This window comes from Naegleria fowleri, assembly GCF_008403515.1.
Source record: "Naegleria fowleri strain ATCC 30894 chromosome Unknown tig2, whole genome shotgun sequence".
Classification (NCBI taxonomy): domain Eukaryota; phylum Heterolobosea; class Eutetramitea; order Acrasida; family Naegleriidae; genus Naegleria; species Naegleria fowleri.
In genome coordinates this window covers 691,798-717,252 of record NW_025407934.1, presented here as the reverse complement: position 1 = coordinate 717,252, position 25,455 = coordinate 691,798, and the positions used below count along the sequence as shown (strand labels likewise).

At 37.8% G+C, this 25,455-nt stretch overlaps 9 protein-coding genes across 9 annotated transcripts; 4 read left to right on the top strand and 5 right to left on the bottom strand.

Annotated features, from left to right (window-relative positions):
• Window positions 1-6: 6 nt before the first annotated feature.
• On the top strand, window positions 7-2,318 carry FDP41_000605 (uncharacterized protein; the record flags this gene model as incomplete). The annotated part of the gene is made up of 3 exons (XM_044709642.1): window positions 7-1,669; window positions 1,727-1,874; window positions 1,925-2,318. The coding sequence occupies 3 exons, from the start codon at window positions 7-9 to the stop codon at window positions 2,316-2,318; spliced, it is 2,205 nt and encodes a 734-aa protein (XP_044569419.1).
• Window positions 2,319-3,150: 832 nt separating this feature from the next.
• FDP41_000604 (uncharacterized protein) lies at window positions 3,151-7,973 on the bottom strand (the record flags this gene model as incomplete). The annotated part of the gene is made up of 2 exons (XM_044709631.1): window positions 3,151-7,430; window positions 7,661-7,973. The coding sequence occupies 2 exons, from the start codon at window positions 7,971-7,973 to the stop codon at window positions 3,151-3,153; spliced, it is 4,593 nt and encodes a 1,530-aa protein (XP_044569418.1).
• Window positions 7,974-8,948: 975 nt separating this feature from the next.
• FDP41_000603 (uncharacterized protein) lies at window positions 8,949-12,650 on the bottom strand (the record flags this gene model as incomplete). The annotated part of the gene is made up of 7 exons (XM_044709620.1): window positions 8,949-9,526; window positions 9,618-10,424; window positions 10,517-11,067; window positions 11,145-11,244; window positions 11,333-11,529; window positions 11,622-11,778; window positions 11,846-12,650. The coding sequence occupies 7 exons, from the start codon at window positions 12,648-12,650 to the stop codon at window positions 8,949-8,951; spliced, it is 3,195 nt and encodes a 1,064-aa protein (XP_044569417.1).
• Window positions 12,651-12,790: 140 nt separating this feature from the next.
• Window positions 12,791-13,847, bottom strand: FDP41_000602 (uncharacterized protein; the record flags this gene model as incomplete). Its single annotated transcript, XM_044709610.1, has 2 exons — window positions 12,791-13,279; window positions 13,461-13,847. The coding sequence occupies 2 exons, from the start codon at window positions 13,845-13,847 to the stop codon at window positions 12,791-12,793; spliced, it is 876 nt and encodes a 291-aa protein (XP_044569416.1).
• A 1,323-nt stretch (window positions 13,848-15,170) lies between these two features.
• On the top strand, window positions 15,171-17,478 carry FDP41_000601 (uncharacterized protein; the record flags this gene model as incomplete). Its single annotated transcript, XM_044709599.1, has 4 exons — window positions 15,171-16,105; window positions 16,218-16,381; window positions 16,453-16,587; window positions 16,748-17,478. The coding sequence occupies 4 exons, from the start codon at window positions 15,171-15,173 to the stop codon at window positions 17,476-17,478; spliced, it is 1,965 nt and encodes a 654-aa protein (XP_044569415.1).
• Window positions 17,479-17,833: 355 nt separating this feature from the next.
• On the bottom strand, window positions 17,834-19,550 carry FDP41_000600 (uncharacterized protein; the record flags this gene model as incomplete). The annotated part of the gene is made up of 2 exons (XM_044709588.1): window positions 17,834-19,314; window positions 19,466-19,550. 2 exons carry the CDS (start codon window positions 19,548-19,550, stop codon window positions 17,834-17,836), a joined length of 1,566 nt encoding a protein of 521 aa, XP_044569414.1.
• A 532-nt stretch (window positions 19,551-20,082) lies between these two features.
• Window positions 20,083-21,852, top strand: FDP41_000599 (uncharacterized protein; the record flags this gene model as incomplete). Its single annotated transcript, XM_044709575.1, has 1 exon — window positions 20,083-21,852. One exon carries the CDS (start codon window positions 20,083-20,085, stop codon window positions 21,850-21,852), a length of 1,770 nt encoding a protein of 589 aa, XP_044569413.1.
• A 259-nt stretch (window positions 21,853-22,111) lies between these two features.
• FDP41_000598 (uncharacterized protein) lies at window positions 22,112-22,876 on the bottom strand (the record flags this gene model as incomplete). The annotated part of the gene is made up of 1 exon (XM_044709563.1): window positions 22,112-22,876. One exon carries the CDS (start codon window positions 22,874-22,876, stop codon window positions 22,112-22,114), a length of 765 nt encoding a protein of 254 aa, XP_044569412.1.
• An 870-nt stretch (window positions 22,877-23,746) lies between these two features.
• Window positions 23,747-24,559, top strand: FDP41_000597 (uncharacterized protein; the record flags this gene model as incomplete). Its single annotated transcript, XM_044709552.1, has 1 exon — window positions 23,747-24,559. The coding sequence occupies one exon, from the start codon at window positions 23,747-23,749 to the stop codon at window positions 24,557-24,559; it is 813 nt and encodes a 270-aa protein (XP_044569411.1).
• Between the last annotated feature and the right edge of the window lie 896 nt (window positions 24,560-25,455).

The window sequence follows — 25,455 nt, the reverse complement described above, 5'->3', positions numbered from 1 at the left end:
AAAAAAATGTCCTCTCCTGCCACCTCGACACGCTCCATTCCGATTCGTTTGGGCCACAGTGCTCTCTTTCACGATCATTACATTTACTTTTTCGGAGGTCTTCAAAAATCCTCCACAAATTCACAACGTCCTCTCGAATTTGTCAATGATTTCATCCAACTCGACACTCGTTCTCATCAATTCACTAATTTGACACCCACCCTCACCACTCCATCACCTTGTGCTCGAAATTTTCACACGACCGTTTTAAACGCTTCCACCAATGAAATGATTCTTTTCGGAGGAAAGTCGAATGGTTTTCATAATGATGTTTGGAGTTTTAATTTCTCAAATCAGAGTTGGAAAAAGTTGGATTGTAAAGATTCGCAATTGATCACTCCAAGATATGGACATGCGAGTGTGATTTATGGAGATTCCATGTTTGTGTTTGGTGGTTATGATAACAATGCTTTCACGAGTAGGGAATTGTTTGAGTTGAATTTGAAAACTTTGGAATGGAAAAGTGTGGCGCTGAAACTGTCAAATGCCAACGATCATGATCAAAATGAAACAGTGAGTGGTAGATTCTATCATGCGACTGTTCTCGATGAAGAGAATGGAGATTGGTATTTGATTGGTGGAAAATCTTCTAATGGACTCACCAAAGACTTTATCAAGATCAAGTTATCGACCTTGATCACATTATCTGATAATTCCCAAAATGATCACAAGGAAGAATTCTCCAAAGCTGTAGAATTTGAATTTATTGAAAGTGGTGACGAACATGTTTGGAGATATGGTCACTCATGTATTCTCGAAAAGATTGAAAATCAGAAAAAGATTTACATGATGGGTGGTTGCAATCAGAGTGTTGACTTTTTCGATTGTTATTGTTTGGGGTTGACCGGTCAGGGTGTCACTTCAAAATGGAAAAAAGTGAATCGTAACGAAAATGTTCTTGCTCAACTCTTTCAAACAGAACCATACAACAAGCCCAATGAAACAACTCCATTTGAGGCATTTCCTGTTTTTCACACCATCACTCGTTATGTGAATCAAGATCCACAAACAGTTTCCTATTTTGTGTTTGGAGGAAGTTTGCAAAAAACTGAAATTGAGACTTGTGTTCCTTCAAAACAAAAGACTGGACAAAATGTGAAATTGAAAAATCAGCAGGAAGATGAATTCAATTACAAGGAATTTGATTCCATGCTCAATGATGACATTTACAGAAATATTCTCTCTTTTTTAGAATGTGTCGATTTGATGAGATTGCAGCTTGTCAGCAAAAGTTTGAGAATTTGTCAACTCACTGAGGAAGATCAATTTTGGAAAAATTATTACATGCAAAAAATTGATGAATTGATACAAGCGACAGCCGATTATTACTATGACTCGAGTGTCAGACAAACCTGTTGGAGATATGATTCCAAATATGATCATTTGCCACAACGTAAAGAAAACTTTAAACAAGGTCTGATTGAAATCTTTAAAACCTTTTTAACCAACGCAGAAAAGAATTCCAAACTATTGACAGCTGAAATTGAAAGACAAAGTTGCCCACAACAACCCAAGAGAAAGTTTTTCACACGAGACGATATTTTAGCATATCCAAAACAAGCAATGAATTTAGATGCAAAAGAAGGATTCAAAATGGTCACTATTGGAGATGGAGCAACAGGAAAGACGAGTAAGTTTTAAAATTCTTGAAAATTCATGATTATTCAATTTTCTTCTTAACTTTAAGGTCTTTTAATTACTTACACCACAAATGCTTTTCCTTTTGAGTATGTTCCGACGGTTTTTGATAATTATAATTATGTCAGCAGGTATATGCCCAATTACACGATTTGGTTGTGGGATACTGCTGGACCAGAGGATTATGATCGATTGAGGTGAGTCTTTCAACACTTTTTGCGCTGTCACTAATCACTTTACTTTGCAGACCCTTAAGTTATCCACAAACGGATCTCTTTCTTCTCTGCTTTAGTGTTATCAGTAAGGCCTCTCTTCTCAATGTTGCCACAAAATGGGTTCCAGAAGTCCGTCACCACTGTCCTGATTGTCCTATTTTACTAATTGCCACCAAAACAGATTTGAGAAAAGATCCTGTTCACACAAAATCCATGTTGATGAAACATAATGAAAAACCAATTACGAAAGAACAAGGAGAATTGATGGCTCGTAAAATGGGTTGTGTTTCATATATTGAAACCAGTGCTATAAAAGGAGAAGGTTTTGATCGATTCGATGAGTTGGTGTTGAAGGCCATATGTGTGGATAAGGATGATCATTATAAAGTATCATCAGACTCAAAAAAGAAGTGTTTGATGCAGTAATTTTAATTTTAAGATGAAAGATCCAATCATTAAACAGTACAATTTATTCATCATTTAAGTAATCCAACGATTAAAATCGATTCGAGAAATCTGAGTTTATTCTACCACACGCGCGTAAGATATTTCAAACATCTTGGCATCAATCTACCAACTCCTATTTCTCTCACCAGGCGTATTCTGGTGTAATATACTAGTAGTGCCATGAATAAACTCATATATATGCTACTACTAGAAACATAAACGACAATTAAGGTCATAACATTGGTCTTTCCAGAGTGAAAAACACGTCCCATGACGCCAAAAACTCTGCCCATTCAGAAGGAATTGATAGTTAGCTGTTACTCTTAGATACAACTACTGTATGCGCAATCAGTGGTTGGAGGCATTCAGAAGAGGGCATTACGTTCCCTTAATTTCATCCCACAACCTTAGTTATTTTTTTTTTCAACTCGTCACTGATACTACCCACCAGTGCCCAATTCCATTCCTAAAACTTATGAAATTACCAAAACTACTTCCGATCTGAATTGCTCTGGAAAGGGTGGGCTGGAGGGAGAAGTTTGCCCAACAATCTGCTTGGGAATCTCTTAATTATCATGTCCATCTTCTCGCACTTCGTGGTGGTAATAAATGATGCTAAAGATGATTCCAATCAAATTCTTACAATACGATTTTATCGTTGGATTCCGATTTTAAACAGACGTAAGTCGAGGCCTTACTATCTATTAATGGAATTTACTTAGAAGCAAAATTCGTTTTGCTTCAAGTCAAAAGGGAAGAGTTCATTATTCTGCGAATGTTAAAGTAGAATATGGGAATATAATTTTATTATTTACTTGGAAGCAAAGAGTTTGTTCATCATGTGAATGGTCATGTTAACATTCAACGAAACACCATCAAGCTTGAGCAATTGTTCACCTTTTCCTCGCTTATCCAAAAGTTCGTCCAATCTCAAATTAATGGTCTTCAATTCAGCACCAGCCAATTTAGCTTCCACTGTGAAGAAACCTGGATTGGCTTCATCCATACTAATGTGGAATTTGATCTTCTTCTTCAAAACTCCTCCTTCTGTCATTTCGGCAATAACTTTATACTTTTCGTATAATTGTTCGTAACTGAATTTGTAGACTTGTTTCTTTCCTGATTTTTGTTTTCTCTTGTTTTTGCCTTCAAAGTAGTTTCGAAGAGTTTGTTGCACATAGTCATCCAAACTCTTGTCCTTTTCTTTGAGGAAAGTTTGATGTTCCTTTAAGGACTTTAAGCTGTCAGAGAGACGTTCTAATTCACGAACTTGCTTCTTTCTAACTTCTCCTCTGTTTTGAATTTCCTTAGTAATATCTGTCAACAACTTTCTATAACCATTTTCTTTGGAGAGAACTTCAGATTCAACCAATTTTGGTAAGTGCTTTCTCAAATCTTCGACCTTTCTCTTGAGTTGAGCTCCATCTGATGACTTGGCATTCATTAATTCATCAGCATACTTGTCTGCCTTTTCAATGGTCTCAGCAACATTGTCACCCAATTGTTGTGGAGTAATAATTCGCAACAAGGTACGGAAACATTCTTTGGTGAGTTCGTAAATTTGTTCTGGTTTCATTTCGAGGTCCAAATTCTCAATATTGGTTCGAACTTGAAGTGGTAAACTAATTTCTTCATTCTTGGATGCTTCCACTTGTTCTGGAACCTTATCTTTCATCTTTTCTAAGACTTCACGCAATGGATCCTTTTCATCTGGTGCAATTCTGTTCATGAACTTGACTAACAAACTGTGAGTTTGAGCAATTTCATTCAAAGTAATGGTGATGGTTGGAGATTTCTTTTGTGTGAGTTCAATATATTGGTGAACTCCAAGTTGTTCCTCAGGTTCTGGAATGGTGATGGCTGGTTTTAAGAATTTATCAACAAAGGATGGAATGGCTTGTTGAATCCAATCGTTCATGACACAGAAATGAATATCAAAGGTCTTGTCAAATTCCTTGAAAGTAGAGACACGCATCAAAACCTTTGAAATCCAAGCCAAGTTGTTTCTCATGCTTGCAGAAATCTTCTTCTTGGTCAAGTTGTAAGCATCACAGCCGCAGAAAGGTCCGTTAAGGAATCTAAAGAACAATAAATAGGAAACGACACGGTTGACATCTTCCTCTGGAGCTTCTGGGTTCTTCTTGGTGAGCATGGTCTTCAATTGTCTACAGACATATCTCAAACCATATGGCAATTCAGCAATGTTGTCATTGAGAGTGTCCAAGACGCTTTGACAAATGTCAATCATCTTCTTTGTACGTTGTTGAACCAACTTGCTGACATATTCGTCTTGCATGGCCTTTTCGTAAGTCATATCCTTAATATTGATGTCACTCTTGACACCAGTTTCAACTTCTTGTTGTGAAATTCTTTCCTTCAAAATTGTCACAGCATTAAGATTCAAATTCAAATCCTTCTCTTCAATGATTGGTTCCAAAATCTTGTCATAGAGAACCTTTTGTAAGAATTGTTTACCTTGAATACGTTCATGGCAATAGTTAACGACCAACTTGATCAACACTGGATTGTTATTCAAGAAGTTATCAATGGAACTGTTTTGAATTTCGAGAGCAAGTGTTTCGTTGAACAAGTTCAAAATCAAATATTCCTCACGAGGAGAGAAAGCATAACCGTACAAGGTAAGTGTGACAGTTTGCATGAATTGGTCCATGTCACGAGCTGGAACCAAGAACAAACACTTGGCCAAATACTTTGGATTAGTTTGAAGCAAGTAGAACAAGCTGCTGTAATAGTCCACATAGTCCTTAATGTTGAACTTATCCTTTGAGTCAACATTTGCATTTTCTTCAGCAGCACGTTGCTTTCTTCTTTGGAAGAATCCGACAATACCTCCCTTTTGGTTCAAAATAGTTTCAGCATCGTATCTATTTTCAGCGAGTAATGCAATCTTTCTGTCCTTGTCACGAACATTTTCTTCAATACGAGTGTTCTCTCTGATTTGTTTGATGAGTTCCTCACGGAGTTTTTGGATCTTTTCAATCAAACTGTCAGAATCATTTTCAACCTTGAAAGCGTTCAATAAGGCAGACAATAAGTCATGATCCAAAATGGTATCAAGCATGGATGTATCTTCAATATTTGGAGGAGAAACGAATACACCACCTCTCAAAATATCATTATCAACTAAAACATCATTAATTTTGACAATGAGTTTGGTCTTTCCAGATGCCTTTGGTGTGTAAACAACAGTATAAGTACCATCTTGGTTGTCCTTGACAGAAGCAGCAATATCAATCTTTCTGGCTTCATTGGAAACAGTGACCTCTACCTTGTCACCACCAGTTTGACGTATATTGTTAAAGTTATCTCTAGTCTTGATGACAAATTCGGATTCTTTTCCTTGAACAGCATTGGAAACACCATCTCCAGCAAATTGAGTTCGTTGTGGATCTGTACGACCACTATCGTCCACAAAAACTGTGGACGGGAATCCTGGAATGTTGGTATACTTGTACTTTCTCAAGAAAGCCTTCAACAAGGATGTTGAATCACTACCACCTTCAGAACGAGAATCAACATTTTCCTTCAACAAAACTTCCATTCCATATTCACCAGATTGTTCAATGGTATAGTCGAAGGTGTATTCACCATTTTGGTTATCATTGAATTTAATCAAATCTCCAGAAATTGTTTCCATAGTAGCCTTCGATGTGAATTGGAGAATAAAAGTGTCACCACCAGTTTCACGCTTGTTTCCGAAACGATCTCTTGCTTCGACATGGAGTTGGAGAGGGCAACCAGCTGGGAAATGTTTGTAATTTTCAGCAGCTCTGAATGTGGTTTGATAGGGATCAGTCACACCAGAATCGTGAATGGAAACATTCTTACTGGTGACTTGTTCGTCTCCGAGTTTCACTTGCAACAAATACTTTCCACTTGTGTTGGCAGTATATTCCACATGATATTTACCATCGTTGGAATCTCTCACATCGGCTTGGAGATGGACTTGATTGGTTTGTGGATCCAAAAGGAAAACTTGGAACTTTTCACCACCTGAGGAACGATCGTTTCCGTGCTTATCTTTGGCGAGAATTGTGAATTTAGAAACTTCACCAGCTTTCTTATCCAAAACAGAGTCAATATCACTGAATTCAGTTCGAGAAGGATCAGAAATACCAGCATCCTTCACGACAACAGTCTTGGTGGCAACATCAACATCTTCCAATTTCACATTCAATGAGTAGTCACCGCTCTTTGGACACACGTAAGAGAAACGATACTTTCCTTGTCCCAAATCTTCAACGTCACATTCAACTTCTTCGGAACCGGAGGTGAGTTTTGCAGTAAACTTTTCTCCACCACGACCCAAATTGCCATATTTATCAAATGAAGTCAAGGTGAATTCAGTTTTAACACCTGCAACAGCTGTACCAATACCAGCTCCATCTAAAACGCTCTTGGATGGGTCTGATTTTGGATTTGACAAGACAGTGACATTTTGAGGAGAGACTTTTGACAATTGATCAACTTCTTCTTGAGTCTCTTCATCCCACAAGACCAATTCCATTCTGTATTGACCAGCCTTCTCTGGTGTATAAGTTACTGAGTAAGTACCATCGTTATTATTCTTAACTTGAGCTTGGATGACAACACGTTCATGAGAAGCAGCAGCTGCATCACTGTTTCCACTTTCAGCACTTGACGATTCCAAATTCACACTAAACAAAGTTACACGGAATGTTTCATTTCCTTCAGTTAACACTTGACCATCTGAATCACGAGCTGTAATGGTAAACGAAGCTTCAACGCCAGCAACAGCTCGTGTGAGACCATCTCCCTCGGCATCACACATGGAAGGATCTGCCAAATCTTCCAAGACATCATCCATCGAAGAGTCAGTTCCTTCATCTCCAACTTCTTCAATATCGACTGGGAAAGCCATGGCATTATCGGCAATATCTTCAATCAACTTTTGAGTCTTTTCAATTTCCTCACGAGAGAATTTCAAGTTGGCCTTTTGTAAGTTCTGCATACGAATGGCGAGACCATTACGATACAAGTGGAGAGAGAGGGTATGGAGACAGTGAACGACTTTGTAAATGTTCTTGAGTTCCCACAAGTCAGTGACCTCTGATGGGTGGAATTTCATTAAATTGGTTTGAATCGTTAGCATTGTGGTTGTTATTATTGTTGTTGGTTGTTATGGAAGGTTTTGAATGGATATTGTGTGTTGTTGTTGGGTTGTGATTGTTGTTATGGGTTTACACAAGAGGAATCATCATCATCATTATTCAACATCATCATCACCAATGATTCACAGTAAACAACAACAACAAACGACTAGTACTACTACTACTTACCAAACACATAGTGATCAGGAAAGTTCACCTTCTTACAAGCTTCAAAGAATTGAGTAATGTTATCGACAGCCATAAATTCCAACACACTTCCACTCTTTGGTGTGTTAATCTTCTTGATGGCACTTGGAGCAAAGATCTTTCCCAACTTGGCCAAGAAGATACCATCTCGCAAGTTTTCACCAAAGTTTGCTGTTCCTGGTGGAAGGTTTTCTTGTACGAGTTCTTCAATCCAACGTTTGGCTTCTTCTTGACGAACCAAAAAGTCGTAGGCCTTCTTCTCCGCAATGGAGAGATCCATCTTGGTGACGGACATGTTGTGGTTGTTGGGTGGTGTTGTTGGTGCTTCTCTCAGAAGTAATTCAATGTATGGATGGGTGGTGGTTGAATTTATAAATGATGATGATTATGGTTACAAGAGGAGTGAATGACGAGTGGTTAACTAGCCAATCTCTTTGGGTGGATTTGGAGATTCTACAAATTCATTGGATCCATTCAAAACAAGTTTTATATTCATGAATGGACAACAAATAACAAGTGGCACAACGAAAATATCATCATCACCATTCGAACACATTATCAACCACACACATGTTGTTGGATGTTGTTACAAAATCCATAAACACATTTAAATCACAGATAGAATACATATGAAGATTAAAGTTGGAACACGCAATTCTCCTTTCTGTGAACACCTACCTACTGAGAGAAGCGAGTAACAGACTCGAGCAGACTCGAACGTTTTTGAATTTTTTTTGATGACTTGTGTGTGATGTTGAAGGGTGAAAGCTGTCTCTTTGCGTTGGTCGTCAACCTGTCAACAGATTTTCTGATGGTGACAAACGAAGCACTGCGAGGAAGGGTCAAATTATCATCAGTTTGAAGATAACTCGGCACTTCTTTAAAAAGATATCATCCTTCGAGCATCTTGGAGGTTGCTTGAAATATGGATTGAGGAAAGACTTTTAAGATTTTCAAAATTCTATTGAAGGTCAACGAATCTCATGCAAGTTTTTACTTTTTAAAACCTTTCGTGTATTCATTAAAGTTTCATTGCCCAAACTCTTCTTCCAAATCAACGTTGGAAATAAAATCTGAACTTTGACACAACAATTTGCGTATGGGGGCTGAAGGATTGTCGAGCAAATGGCAAATAAAAGAACGGTTTGCTCATTTGTTGTGACTGCCCAAATGGCAACTCACCTCATTCACTAGGCGACGATATTTCCATTGAATACGAATATGAGAAAAAAGTGGAAGAACCTTTTAAAGTAAGCGAGTTCTGTATTCATCAACTAATGACTTTTCGCTTTCCAAACACTTCAGAGTCTCTCTCAACAAAAGGAAACACAGCAAACCAAATCATACAGAGAAGACATGCAATAACCAGAGACCATCCCAAAGCAAGACTGAAAACCACTTCTTCATCATTACTCGATTTTGAATCTGAACTGAATGAAAATGGAAATCGAAAAACAGTCTCAGTAATCATTGTGGAAATAAGCATGATGGAGAGCATGATAGGTGCCACGTACTTGATTAAAAAGCACCACACCCATAAAAAGAATTGAGTACACTGGTCCATACATCGATAAACAATTGAGTTGTCACTAAGGCATCCAGATTCTTCTTCTGTGGGCTCTTCTTGTGGATATTTTTCAATAATTTTCTTCTTTTTAGCAACAATGTGATTTTTGAAACGCTCAATAGAGAAGAAAAAGAAGCATTTCCAATACTCAGCAGGAGATTGTCTGAATTTGTTGAATGCTTTCAAAAAATTAGGGAATTGAATGAGGTACTTGAAAAATACCACAAAGTGTGACAGCATGACTTTGCATTTGGAAATAATCTTGGCTCTCCATGAGGAGTCTTTACATCCATTCGAAAAATACATTCATTCAATGCGAAGAACACACAAGAGTGAAAAAAATTATTTTTGCTGGATTGAAGAAAAACTTACGGTTTTCGAGAACTTGTGACACAATTGCTTCTTCATCGTTGGGGTCAATCATTCGATTGAGCTCTTTTTCCCATTTCTCTGAAATATCATGTGTCTCATTCGTGGAAGAAATGATTTCCTGTAATTTGGAAATGACAGTAGGTTCTTCTAGAGCGCTTGCCTTATTTTCGAAGTATTTTGAACCATAAGCAAAATAGCCCACGACAATACATTCTGCAATACCCATCATGACAAGGCAATAATTAGAAACGTAGTGATCCACAATTCGAATTAAATAGTATCCATTGCTTAATGTGAATGGAATTCCAAGTATGAATCCCAATAGACACACCAAAAAAACAACTACATTTCTATTGGTTAAAAGCTTGTAGGAGAAGGGCATTTCTGGAACGTTTTCTTCATGTAACAGATCATGATTATCGGCTGTATCAAACGTAGGAAACTCAGTAATTTGCTCTGTTGGAGATTGAGAAATGATATCACTTCCCATGTTCTGTTGTTCCTTTTGAGACTGCTCCACAGCAGCGTCGGCTCCGTGGAAATTTTCCATGTACACTTTTCGAACGTATTTCCATCGATTAATTTTCAAATTCCACTTCATTGAGAAATGATCCATTACTGCACTAACTACAGTTTCGACACATGCAAACGCACTATCAATACCAACTGAAAAGATGGTAATAATCAGTAGGAGAGCAGAAAAATGTGGAACTGGTAAGTAGCTGACTGCTTGGAAATACACAATAAAAGCAAGTCCCAATCCAGATAAGACATCATTTGTAAATAGCTTGTCAAAGTCGGCACTCGCTATTTGGTTGAATTATTACCCAATGAATGTAACAATAGTATGTGTGAAAATTGTGAATTATAGATGAAACAAGGTATTCATGAATACTCACCATTGGCACCAAATTTCTCGTGAGCCATCACTCCCAAAATGCTGAAAATGGTAAAACCACTAATGAAGGCAATCAAACAGTTGGCAACAACCACAACAATCGATGCCATGATAATATTTGATTTTCTGCTAAGGTAGGAAGACAATGTAAGATTGGTTCCATTGCCAACTCCAATGCTGAAGAACACTTGCCCAGCTGCTGCAAGCCAAATCTCTGTTTTAAGCAGTACATTGAAATCCGGTTTGAAAAAGTAATAGAGTCCAGTGCTACTTCCAACCTCAAAAAGTAACGTTCTCATGAGATAAATGAATAGTAAGCAAATTGGCAGTGGAACAGTAATATAAACAACAAATTTGATACTGCTCACGCCCTTAAATAATGCAAAAAAGTTGATGACAGAAATGACGATCAAGCTCAGTAATATTGGAATGGAAATAAAATTGACGTTGAAGAAATTTGAAGAATAGTTGCTAAAGAGGGTGGTAGGACCTGCTGATTTGAGTAACACTTTGGAATTGAAAAACTCTTCTGCCGCTCCAATCCAGGGCAGGCTGTGACGTGTGTATAGTTGTTAAAAGGGAAATTATCAATGAGAATAAATAATTCATAAAATGAAATTGCTACAAACCTTTCTTGAAACAGATTTACAAAATAAACACACACCCAACTGAGAATAACGTTGTAATAACTTAGAATAAGAAGACTTCCAAATATTGACATTGCAAGTCCTGATAAAATGTGGTGATATATAAAATTGAGTGGTTTTGTCCAAGTTTCGTTTGTTTCTTGTGTCTATTAAAATTTCACACAACTTACCCACACCACATGCTCTTCTGTTCCATTTAGAGACAGACAAAATTGAGGATCTACGTGCCATGGTTCCCAAAGAAAATTCAAGTAAGGTTAAGGGAATTCCCAAAATCACTAGGCAAAGACAATAAGGTATCAAAAAACCTCCACCTCCAAAAGTGTAAACAAGATATGGAAATCGAACCAAGTCTCCCAAGCCAACACTATAATTTTTGAAAATATTATTCACAATAAGATTTCCAAAAAGAGCATTATCCATGAAAAATACGCTGTCTATTCAAAATGAAATAATTACCTTGATCCAATCGCAGCAAATAAAAAGCTGACAACAGATCCAAAATGTTGTCGCTTGTCATTCTCCAATCCATTAGAACCATCGTCAATGAATCGAAAATTTCTACTTTCTGCATAGTCTGTGTTGGACATGACTGATAAGGCCAATGAACTCACTTCTGAAATATTATCCTGTGAATCGGTCGTATAGTCACCAGTTTCGTCCTGTTCCCTCTTCTTCCTCACTTGCATGTCCATTCTTCACACCACCTTTTTTACTGTAATGCCGAGGATGTAAATAATGTTTTCGGTGCTTGTGAGAATAGTGATGATGCCGCGAAGAGTGACGATGTGTTTGGCGAGCTCCATGATGATAATGATGAGTTCGAGAACTATTTTGATGAATTCGAGAGTCTTCTTCTCTAATTCCGGCTTGATGTTGTCTTTCGACATCTTCCATCATGATGGTTTCCTCTTCCTCCTCTGCTCCTCCAACATTGGGTGCTGAAGGTGTCACTATATGATTTCCGATTATAATACTCGCTCCGACATCATTATGATGCAACTGATGCAGATACAATGATTGAATAATTCGAGGTGAATCATTATTCATGGCAGGTGAAGAAGAAGAAGAGGAATTTGAAACAGACGATTCCTTCTTTGTGCCGACAAGCCCATTGGTCGGAGAAGAACTTCTTGAGAGGCTTCTCGAGCCACCTCCACCACTCGATGAATGTACATTCGGTCTTGAATGGATATTGGCATGGCTCCGAATCGGTGCATGGTGGTGGTGGTGATGATGGTGTTGATGATGGAGAGAGGAAGATAGAGATCGTTGTCTTTGTCCGTGATGATGTTGATGACCAATGAATAGTTGTTGTTGCGTCGGAGAGGCTTTAGGAGGCTGTTGTTCGGGTTGTTGCTGCAGACTATTCGTCGTCGCTGTACTGTTTCTCATAGATTTCAACTCAATCGTGTTTCTCGGAGGAGAGGAAGACAAGATTGCTGCTTCTGGACTCCCGTTCTCATCGTCAGAATTGTTGTTCGACATTTTTTGCTTTCTTTTGGTAGGGACCTTCAAATTGAAGTCCCAAACCCTATTTGGGTGACAACAGCAACAATATTCAAAGAAATGACAATTTATTGGTTTGTGAAAGTTTTGTCCATTGTTCTTGGACATCTCAGAATAAACTATTTGCTTCTATTGTTTTTTCCACTTCCAAATAATTTGCTCCAAATATTGTCATGAACCCACCAGACAAGTGATCCAAGATGCTTGAACATTCGTGTCACAAAATACGGGGTTTGAACTTTGACTACATGCGATAAAACTATCATGATTAGCGGAAGAATAAATAAAGGAAGAATAATAAGGACGAAAGAGAATTTTCCAAAAGTCTTTGCAGCGCCAGCAGACTTGTATTCTTGGAGTGTGTTATTGAGGTGATCTTGCCATTCCTTTGCAATACCATATTCTTTTGCTCCACTTCTTAAAATGTTCAAATAACGAGCGGAAGGATTGGCGTCATTAATGTCAGGTGGTCCTTGAAGTGCAATGGCATCCACTGTTTGGAAGTACATGTTTGGGGTTCCGTATGAAGTGGCAGCATTGGTGTCATTCTCGGTAAACCAAGGTTGATAAATTGTTGCTTGTACTGTAATTTCACGATATCCAAAATCCTAATCGTAGATTTGACATTTTTGTGCATTTTAGTCGTCGCACAATCAACATCACAAACATCCCCAAATGAACACCAAATTCAACAAATTATTCCAATAATTAATTGCAGATCGATAAAACAAAATTGAGCCATTGACATCATCGAGTCACAATTCCTCGTTCAGAAACTACAAAACTTACATCCATATCATGTCCATTTCCACCTTCTGTCCTCCGAATATGATCCATTTGCTCTCTCGTGATTTTATGCACAACACCATGCATTCTCCATCCTTGTCTCTTTTCAATACTCGCAAAAGCAGGTTCAAAATAAGGCAAACCCTTCATATTAAAGACTAAATCATAGCCTTCCACGTAGCACGGATAGGACTCCATGGGTTTGACTTTTCGTCTTCCAATCAAGACTTTTGAGCTCATATTTGCACCGTATGCAAAATACCAAACCACTTGTTGTTGAGTGGTAGTTGTTTCTGCTCCTTGTTCCGAAGTTGAACCATCGGATTCGGAAGGAGGTGATTTCATCGTAGAAGATAGCACAGTGGATGCTGTGGGTAATGAAGAAGCCATTTTTTTGATTGTTACAAATGTTTCATGTATAAGAGAGAGATGAAACAAAGATCTTCACAGTCAGACACAAAGAGGAATTTTGGTAAAAAGCGTGGACAATGTCAGTTCAGAGCAATAAGGTTGTTTCAATTATTGGGTTTTTTTTGACTTGCTTTTTGAATCCAAATCATTGCGCATTTTTTGAAGGACTGTTTTTCATCGAGCGCAACAATTCAATTCGTGCGCATCTTTCTTGAAATTCAGTAAAGGTGCGGACAACAATAACAAAATCAGTATCCGAGAATTCCACTTCCTCCGTTTCCAACAGATCAAGTCATCCAAGGCTGCTAGTGACCTTTTAGCTCACCACGCAACATCAGCACCTTTCTGAAAAACACAAATACTTGTGCGTTTCTTGTAGACACATCTTGATAGCGAATCAATGTGAAATATTGCTACTCCCCAATCAACGACAACCACGACTGCCTGATATCATCATCTGGAGTTTTGACGTCCAAAATTAATGATATTATTATTTAGAAATTGCTAAATAATTATTAAGGCGTTGGAATCATATCAACCGTTTTCCACAAAGTCCATGGGCATCTCGGATAGGAGAATTAAAAATTATTTAGTACAATATGAGTTTCTGTTCGTGGTGTTGGAGGAAATACTTCAAATGCAAATGATCACCACATGCTGCACATTTGTAACCACATTTTGAATTAGCTTTCTTACAGTAAGCGCAGTAGTGATGAACTTTGTCATTACTTTCGACAGGGAAATGCTGTGTTCTCTTGAAATATGGATTCCGTAATAAAGATGGCCTCGAAATAGAACCGCCCTTGAATCTTTGTGTTTTATTCAAGATTCTCTCCAGCGAAAAATTTTTGCAGTGCTGAAGGGTTAATAAAAATTCATAGGAGAGGATCTTTGTGTTCATGAAAATTCTCTCAAATTCATCGACCCTCCTTTCTGATTGCGCTCCTCTTCTAATAATAACTGTCACAAAGACCTTTTCCACTAAAGAGGTATGGCCAAAGGCCAGCCGAGCAATGTTTTATTGCCTCTCATTGTCCCTGGACCAAGAGGATGATCCTTTGAGAGACAAACAGCCTTCTTCTTCCTCTTCTTCTTTAAAAAGCAACCACATAAATATATATATTCTCACACAAAAAATAGCCTTTACGTTGCCGATCGTGCCGTTGAATAGTATAGTAGCAACCAACGTTCCGATATTTCCTCTCATAATATCATTGGCCTCACTAACCATTCATTCTTTCGGGTGAGCTCACTCATCAGGAAGAGCATTTTCATAAAACACACCACTAAAAGCAATTAGAGATGAATAGCAATCCATATATGAATAGTGGTGGTTATGAACCACCCGAAAAGAAGAAGAAAATTAATTTAACGCACACACAAGAGGTACAATATTCCGAAGAGGGTACAATCGCAACATTCTCACCATCATCATCAACAATTTCTAGTAATAATAATATAAATGGAAGCATCAGTCAATTACTTCCCATGGTTGACAATAACGGTCAAATAACTCACACAAGATCGTCCCCTTACGCACCTGAATCAGCCACAACAACGAAATCCTCTATACTACTGACAAACAATGACCCCATACCGAATCCTGTCGCATCAAATGAAATTGTGAACTCGTTGGTGTTTGGTTTGTTGAATACTGTGAATAAGACTAAATCAACCAATGTGTTTGGAATTGGTCATCATCACCGAATTGCTCATCAAAAGCATCATTCCATGCCCAATAATATTTTGGATCCCAACAGTCATGAAATGGATTTAACCTCTGACAGCAGTGACAGTGATGCGGATGACAAAAATAGTACTACTTCATCCTCCTCTTCGTTTTCCTCCTTGTCATCATTTTCTGATTCTCTGCCAACAAGCACCATTGCAAATCCCTTCTCATCAACCTCCACACATCAGCAAATTCAAAAATCACCAAGAAGAAAGTCACATAGAGCACTCATTGAAAAAGTCAAAAACTTGTTACTGGCCTCACCATCCTCACTTTCTGACAAAATGGATTGGGATGAAGTAGAATCGTTAGATCGTGTGTATAGTTGCTGCGGAAATAACTTTTTTGGGCAACTCTCGTGTGGAGATAAATCACGAAAGCCACTTCTCATTCAAAAACTATGCAGAGACAGCATAAAACATATTGCATGTGGGCATGGGTTTGTATTAATTGCCACTGTGAACAATGAGTTATATGCATGTGGTGACAATACCTATGGCCAATGGTAAGTGTTTGTTTATTCGAATTGACATGCAAACTCATGGAATTATTCAAAATGCATTTTGTGTTGAACATTCACATGAATACATTATCTGTGACCATGCGTGGCTTAATAGTGCTGTGGGACTCCCTGCCAAACGTCACATTACTCATTTAAAAAAGGCTCAATGGGATTGCAAAATGTCTATCCAACAAATTTCATGTGGCTATCACCACTCCATGATTTTAACAACAGAAGGCAAAGTTTTTGCATGCGGAGCTAATGTCGCAGGTGCTTTAGGTAGGTGTTGTTTTCATTCGAATGTAATTTATCATCATGATGAATCAATTTTAATGTTTAAATTGTGTTAGGACTTGGTGACTTTATCAATCGGAATACCTTTCAAAGAGTTCGATTAATATTTTTTGATGACGCTGTTGATCATATTGTGTGTCAAGGACATTATTCTGCAATCATTTCAAAGAAAGGACGGCTTTTTGTAACAGGTATGTGAATCATTATTTTAATTGTTTCATCTTTTATCATGAATATTTTTTCCAAACCTCATCATGGACAATCCATATATGCCTTTAATTCCGAATTTAATATATTTATTGCATATTGTATTATTTGCAACTGAACATTATCTCACACTCAATCCTACAGGAGTAAATATCGGAGGAGAATTAGGATGTGGTGACTGTATTAATAGAAATCTTTTCACCTATGTATCAGACCCAGTTCCAAATGTTAAACTTATTGCATTTAGACCTTCTTTTTCGATAGTGACACTAACAACACATGAGGTATTAATTGCTGGATCTACTGTTGGACACAAATATCAAAGAACTGCAGGATTTCCGACACATATCAAAAAAATTGGATTTGATACCTTTAGGACCATTGTATTATGTGATAATGGAGAATTATTTGTTACCGACGACATACATGTGGAGTTTAATGATGAAAATATTCCACAATTTATGTTCAAGAAAGTAGATACTATTCCTGAGCCAGTTGTTGATTTTGAATGTGGCTTGGGATACACTATTGCTCGAACAGCAAATGCATTCTATGCTCTTGGTGAAAAGTCATGGATTTTCCCCACTCTTGCTGGAAAAGACAAAACCAATGAAAATCCAATTCTTGAAGTTTTCACCAAATTGAGATCTCAACCAGAAGTGACACAAGATCGAGTTGCGTGTGGAGGCACGTTTGTTTACTTCTATAAGATGAGCGAGGCCACACCTGTAAAACGAAACTTGCTATGTGATTTATTGCAGCCTTTTGACCCTTTCCAAGATATTACAATTTCATTCGAGAACAAGAAACGCAAATTGTGGGCTCTTGTTCAGCAATCATTTTCATTTGATGACATAAAAAAGATGAAACATTAGGTTTCCATTATTCCACAATGAATGTTCATGAAACATCCATTGAGAAAACTAAAACAGTGAAATGATCATTCAGAACATTTATGAAATGTCATGATATTACGAGAAGTTAGAGAACGAGCTAGTGAGTAACATTGGCACTAAGAATATAGTACACTATTTACAGGATTACTAAATTGTATTTGGAACACAACAGAAATGTTTGTTCAATTATTGACAGCGTGGCGTTGTTCAACACTAAATTTTATTTATTATTATTGTTATTATTTTTTAAGGGATTTGAGATTTTTACTTCTAAACAAAAAGCAAGGTTAAAGAATGATTTTGAAGATGATGCTTAATGACGTTTGTCTACAATTTACTTGTATTGATTCATAAACTTGGCATGGAATTTAGCCATTCTATCAACAACGCCCTCAATTTGTTCCTCGCTTGGAAGAATGGTAGTTCTAAAGTGATGAGTACCTGGCTTTTGTTGGAAACCTGATCCAGGAACAACGCAAATACCAGTTTGCTCGAGCAATTCCAAAACATACATCAAATCAGGTGCCATACCCAATTCCTTAGCCTTTTGGATGGCCTTTTCTGGAAGAGTAATTTGTGGGAATGCATACATGGCACCTTCAACTGGTTGACAACTGACACCTTCCAAACTATTCAACATCTTGACCAACTTTTCAGCTCTACGTTTCAAACTATTCAAGATGGCATCTCTTTCCTTAATATATTCCTCATAGGAAGCTTCTCCTGGAGCAGGTGGACGAACCATCAAATCAACCATAATTTGTCCATCAGCGTTTGGGCACAAGTTGACGCTACTAATCTTGTAGAGTTCCTCTTTAACAGCAGGATCTACAGCCTCACCTAATTGGAAGTAACCTCCTCTTCTACCACATTCACCAGTGAAACCTTTAGAAACACTGTGGAAACTAATCATTTCCAATTGTTTTTCAACTCCCATCTCATAGGCAATCTTGTTAAAGCTATAGAATGGTTTCTTTCCATTGGTATAATTGTTTTCTTGATAGACCTCGTCAGCCAACAAGACTACTCCCTTCTTGAGACAAAATTGAATGACCTGTTCCATGTGAGATCTCTCCAAGACTTGTCCAGTTGGATTACCAGGATTAATAATCACCAAAGCTCTCACATTTTGTCCCTTCTTGGTTGCTTCTTCATAGGCTCTCTCCAATTCTGGCATGGTCAATCCCCATCCACTCTCTTCCTCCAAATAGTATGGAACTTGAGAACCACCACACAAATCAATAGTGGCCGAATACAATGGATATTGAGGAATTGGAATCATGATACCATCCTGATCATTTCGAATAAGAGTCTTCAAACACAATTGAACACCAGGTGAAGCTCCATCGGTGAGGAAGATTCGATCGGAGTGGATGGTTCCCTTCTTGAGTCCATCTCTCTGCTCAATGAACGCAGCAACATCTTCACGAACAAATTCATAACCTTGAGAGTGAGTGTAGGCTCCTGTGGATTTTGAATCAATATTGGACAATATTCTCTCGGCTCGTTCCAGAACATCACGATTGACCATTTGACTCAAGAGTTCCTTCTTAGATGAATCTTCCAACCAATGAGAAGCTGTAAGCAATGAAAGAACATTACGATGGAAAGTCAAAGGCTTTTGCTTCAATTGTTGTGGATTACCAATATTACAATAGACAATATCTTGGAAGGCAAAGGCTGATGGATTGGTCTTTAATTCGTGCTCGATTTGGTTGGCACGAATCACCACCTTACCACGGACAGCATAGGAGGTCTTGAGAATGTTTGGGTTAATGCTTTGAGTGGTTAGGACTTTCTTAATTCCTTGCATTTCTGATGGAGGATCAGAATCAGGGAATGATCATGATCACACCGTTGATCCGACCCGACATTGAGAGACGAAATGATCAGACGATGATAATCAGAATAACAATGTGAATTATTGGAATATTTGAAAGATCCATCATCTCTTATGAGTACATACCTGTTATTGATGATGAAGGGAGTGAGGATAAATGATGATTGTTAGAAATCGATTCAAATTCCGATGAAGGATCATTGGAATTCATGGCGATAACAATTTTCAATCAAGAATGATTTTTTCGAAATGTAATAATTTCAAATATGGACCAACCAACATGTTCATCATCATTATGGGATCATCGTGCGTATGAGCATTCACCACAGAGAACATGCCCATAAAATCATCATCATTTCAATAATAATTGAATTCATCCCGACCACGTATGGAAAAATTCAATCAATATGAATGTGTACGTTCATCATTTGTTCATCATGATTGCACACAAAAGCTCTTTTGCATCCACACTTATGCGTCATTATTGCTCTACGAACCTTTCGAGAGAGAATGTTGCGCAATTTTTTTCACAAACGCAATGTTGTAAACTGAGTGTCTGATTGTTGAGTCGTACAGCGAAACAAAGCGTGGTGTTGTTTCTTTATTGGCTATTCATTCAAGTTATTATTATTATTATTATTATTAAACGTAATTTCTACAGAACAATAATTGGTATTGAGAAAGGCTTTGAAATGCATTTCCAATCATGGCGCCTTAAAAAAATATTCAAATATTAAACACACATGCAAGAAAATCATGCGTTCTATCCCTTATTGAAAGATACAAGTGAGTCTAATATGACTCATTCAAGTGGGTATGAATCTTCGGAACATGATGATGATTCAAGAAGCTTTCCAAGAATGGATGAATCCTTCTTGTCGGATGATATTAAGGACATCTCTCCTATTCGTCCTTTCTCACAAGATCCTTTTCCCTCCAAAGATGAAGTTATTCATAAAGAGGATCAAGATCGTATTTCTCTCTTAGGTGGGGAGAAGATTGGCAAGTTTTTTGGTGAGGATGATCAGCCTCTTCAGTTGAACTCTTGTCAGTGCTTTATGATCGCCCCCAACACTTGCTTTCCAGTCATTTCAGAATTTCTTGATGTCGAAAATCCTCTGATGCATTGGGTAAAGCAAACAGCTTCTCATTACGGGGATGATGAGCCAAAGCAAATACTTTTCAAATCTTCTGACGAGATGATTGAACAATTAATTGAAATTATCATTGGGTTTCCAAGAGGAGAGGCAAATCATTATCAATACCATCCATCTCAAGACTGGAAGGTTGTAATTCTTGAAATGATGGATTATTTGTACAAAATTAAGAACTGTTTTCCTTCCTCTTACAATCAAAAGGACATAAGAATTGCTTTGCAATCACCGTCAAACAGTATGAATATTTCTAATGGAAGTTCTGTATCTTCCTCTCTCAAGTCTCAGAATGTAGATGAGGAAAGCGATGTTTCAGATTTTCTTGACCAATCTTTTCATTCTGATTTTGAGAAATTCTCTTCAAAAGAATTTATTAAGGATAAACGTGCAGAGAATCTGGAGGACTTGTACAAGGCAGTGAAGGAATCCAGAAATCCAAGTGAACCCTTTCATTTTTGTGTTACTAATTGGGCCAAAGAAATGTATCACGAAGATCGCACTGATTTATTAGCCTCCTTCTTAAAATACCGCATTGAACAAGGTGATTCTATTGAACCCAATTTTGATTGTCTTTATGATTTCAGAAACTGTTGGAAGAGAAGAAATTTAAGTATATCCTCTGAAAATCATCTTGAAGTGATTTCCTTGCAATGGATAACAGGGATGCTTTCAGATTTTGGTCTAAATATCAAGAAAAACTGTAAAGTGATTTTGAGCGAGGGAGTTATTGATGAAAACTCCAAATATTGTAAACCTGATGTCTGTGTCGAAGATAAGGCTATCTGCATGGAATACAAGCTTGAAAATGTTCTTGGTTGTACTTCAGATATCCGAAAAGTGACAATGCTTCCAATCAAATTCATGATTGGCAATAACTTGGATCACGGAATGGGTCTTCTTGCTGACCGCAAATATGCGTACATGTTTTTTGTTGAGAAGAAAAGATTAACAACCTTTATGTGGACTTATTGTCACAAATTTGATTTGGAAGAGTTGAGTGACAGATGTTTATTATTTGTGGTTTTGATGACATGGTTGGTTGATCAATGTAAGGGAAATGGATCTGCAGCAAAATATTGGATGAAATTGAACTCATTGGCCCAGAAATGGAAGGAAGAGAGAGACAAGAAGGAGCTTTTCAACAAGAAGGGTGATCTTAGTGACAACATTCAAGATACAACATCAAAACATGTTCATCAATTAAGCAGTTCAAATTCATCACGAAACTCCATGAACACTCCTTCAAACTCTCAAAAGCAACAAAAACTCATTCAGTTGAATTTGAAGAAACAGGTGCAAGAACGTTCAAAAAAGATTTTAAATGACGTTTCTCATTTTGCAAGAAATACTGTATATTAATCAAATTTCATGGACCTTATCCAATCAAAAAAGCGAGACCTTTTTTATGATGCAGAAATCATGAACTCTCTCCTCATCTGCTGGTCATTCGATGTCAGAATAAAGCTTTTTTGTTTTGTTTAACTATACTAACAACATGGGTTCACTTAATTTCACTCGTCCGCGATTAATTTCATGATATATATATACTCGTATCATCATCATGATTCTGCGTATTCTCCATCACGATAAACATATACTCAAATCATTTCCATTATTCCTAATTCTTTTCCACCACAATATATGGATCCACCCATCTCTTTCTTCTCTCCTCCTCAGTGCCTTGCAACACATACTTTCTCAATCTAGAAGGAATCATCATGCTCGCTGTCATCATGATCAGCGCGAATCCCAACAATCCAACTCTGACTTTATGTTTCTTCAAATTTTCAATTTTAGATAAATCATCAGCACATGAGCCTAACACAAGACCTGTAATGCATGAGCCCAACGCAAAGGCATTGGTTTCCATGGCTCCCCATGCCATTCCAGGAACTACCACACTGTGCGTGGGATCCTTCTGATCGTACCATACTTTGACTCGTGTTCCTGGAGGCATGTATTCAGGGAGATGCAATTGTTCAACATCTCGTTTGTCCAATCCGAAGAAGAGATTGGAATAAATCTTGTTGCGGAGTGTTCTGTAAGCAATGGTTGGTTTTCTTGAATCCAATGATGATGATGATAAATGGTCATTGTCCAGAGATGAAGAATTTTCATAATGTTTTTCTTCCACTTTAAATTCAATCACTGGCATGATGAGATGATTGGGATCTCTGCGGTCGTACGTTTGGCCGTGAGGTTCAATGACCGTTCCGATGGTTTCTTTGAATCTCGGAGTGGTGCTATGATAGCCATCCATGAAAGGCTCCCATCCAAACGATCCATAGATGAGGCCAGCAACACAAAAGAGAGAACCAAAGACGATACGGGAGGAACGAGAGGAAAACGAAATAGGCTTGCTTATGTTCAACAATTCAACCATTTTTTTTGTAAAGTGTTTTGTGAATGTCTAATACAATCATATGATTAAATCTTTTATTTGTCATGAATTAAAGCTGTCGTCTTATGTTTCAGCAAGCTGTAAGCGGTTAATTTGGTTCTTTTGGGACCTAAAAACGGAAAAAGTATCATGGTGTTGCAGAAGCTATCTATTTATCCAAAAAAGTTCAATACTTCAATGCAGGTGGACCAAGTTTTTCCCTTGAGAATGTTTCCCAAAATCCATCTTGAATGTCTTTATCCTTTTTGTGACCTCTCCAGTGGATACATCAATTTGTCCACTCTCCTCCTTAGGGCATAAAACCGTACCATCCATACGTTCTCTCCCTCGAGACACACGTTGGTCTATCAAAATACAAGTCCTCTTACGAATCAATCAACTTTTTCTCCTCATCTGATTTGCACGATTCGATCGATCCGTTCCAGATTCTCATTTGGAATCTTCTTGGAATATCCCAAGCGCTTGTGCGACCAAAAATGGCGAAAAGATTCTACTGCATCGGTTGCCAAGTGTGTGATGGGATTGTGAATGGGGCGCGCTATAAACGGTGTCGTGCATTTGTTTAAAGCAACCACCACATATCTGCTGACTCGATCCTCATCATACAAAAAAAAACAAACGACATTGCGGCCTCGCTTGTGTTTCTCTCATTACTTAAAAGGCTTTGATGGAAAGGCTTGACAACAACAACAACAATCATTTGTTATATAAACGACTCTCTTTAATCTCTTAGCATTTGAAGACTTTATTTCAGCAACCACAATAACAACAACTCGTATTTGACTACAAGTGATTGACAGCAATAACAACCTACCTTTGACTACCACACAACACCATAACAGATATTACGAAATGGATCTCTGGTATTGTGAGAAAGAAATTGAAAGTGCCGATCGAATGATTGAGCAATGGAAAACCGAGATTGGCGAAGGCTTTGATGTAAATTTCATGCGTTTTGAACTTCTTTCTGAAAGCTTGAAACATATTCAAAGAGAGGACGAATTTCTCAATCTCTCGAACAATGGTTACTGTGATGATGATGAGGAATGTGATGACGAGGAAGAATGTGACTATGAAGAATACGAATACTCTCGAGACTGTGCAACTCCGATTAGTCCTGCTGCCTGTGAATACTTTAGCTTTGTGAGTGAATGCAGTGACGATGAGGACGAGGACGAATATTACAGCGACGATGAGGACGACGAAGAAGACTTCGAAGAGGAGGATAATTGCGTTTACGACAACATGGATACCGTCTCCGTTATCTGTGACCAAAACCACCCGAATGGCAATTCAATTGAAGACACCACTGCGGATAATTCCGAAAAGGGTCATCCACACCAAGATGCAAGCAACAAACACATGAAAACATTCTCTCGAGATTTGATCCATGACGAATACATTGGTGGATTGTTACATGAATTTGGTCCATGTTCTACACATTCAAATACAGCATCCAACAAGTTGCAAATGGATGACCATGAAGAAGGACAAGAAGAAGAGCCATCATCACCACAACCAATCATGATTTCGAATTGTGACACACTCAGTGAACAAGAAATGAGCAGTATCAATAGTAGTGACAACGAAACCTCTCATTCATGCATTGTTAACAATAAACAAACAGTAGATTTCTCAAAACATCAACAGGTGATCTTTGAATAATTGGATTGGAAGTGACACACGGCCGACACACAGTGACGCAGGTCCTATGTATTCACTTCTAATCAAGATTCATTCTCGAAATGTGACACATGTGCCATATCCGGATCATCCAATTCATTTTACAACTAATATGAAGCGTTACAAAGACTTATCTAATAAGGGTAATACCGAATCATTATAAACCAAGTTTTGTCCATTTGTGTGAGCTCATCTCATGAGAGCTTTAGCAACGTGCACCATTTCTCTCATTCTTCGTTACTAATTGGACATCCTATTGATTGCTTATTGTGAATTCGTTTAAATAGAGAGCTGACATTCCATTCTCCATCCCTTATTCAAAATAAAACAATTCACACTCCTTCAAACTCACACCCCATGAAACCAATCCTTACCTTGCTTGTATTGATTCTTTCTCTCAGTGCCTTGTTGTTATCCACCGTACAGGCTCAACAATGTAACAACCATGGAACTCCATTCTCCAATCCAGCTCCATGTCCGTCTTGTACCTTCTGTTCAGGAAGTGCATCTTTCTCTTGTTGCTTGGATTCATGGAAAGTTTGGTGGTCATGATGATTGGCATGTTCATGATGATTTCTATCAAGTGGTAACAACATGGTGAATATTTTAGACATGAAGTGTTGTGAAAGGATCACTGGTGAATAAATGCATTTCCAAAACCAAGTGAAACTTCATAATGACTTCGAGCTCACTGAAGGAGCTTGTTTAAGATTGGAATGATTTAACACTTTGAAAGAAAAGGACCCAAGTGAAATCTGGCAGAATCGAGAGCCTGATAGAGGAATCGATCCAACTGGTGTATGGCAAGAAATTCATATTCAAGATATCTGGCAGAAGAATTTACATGAAACGAAAAAGTTCTTTATTCTCCACAACAT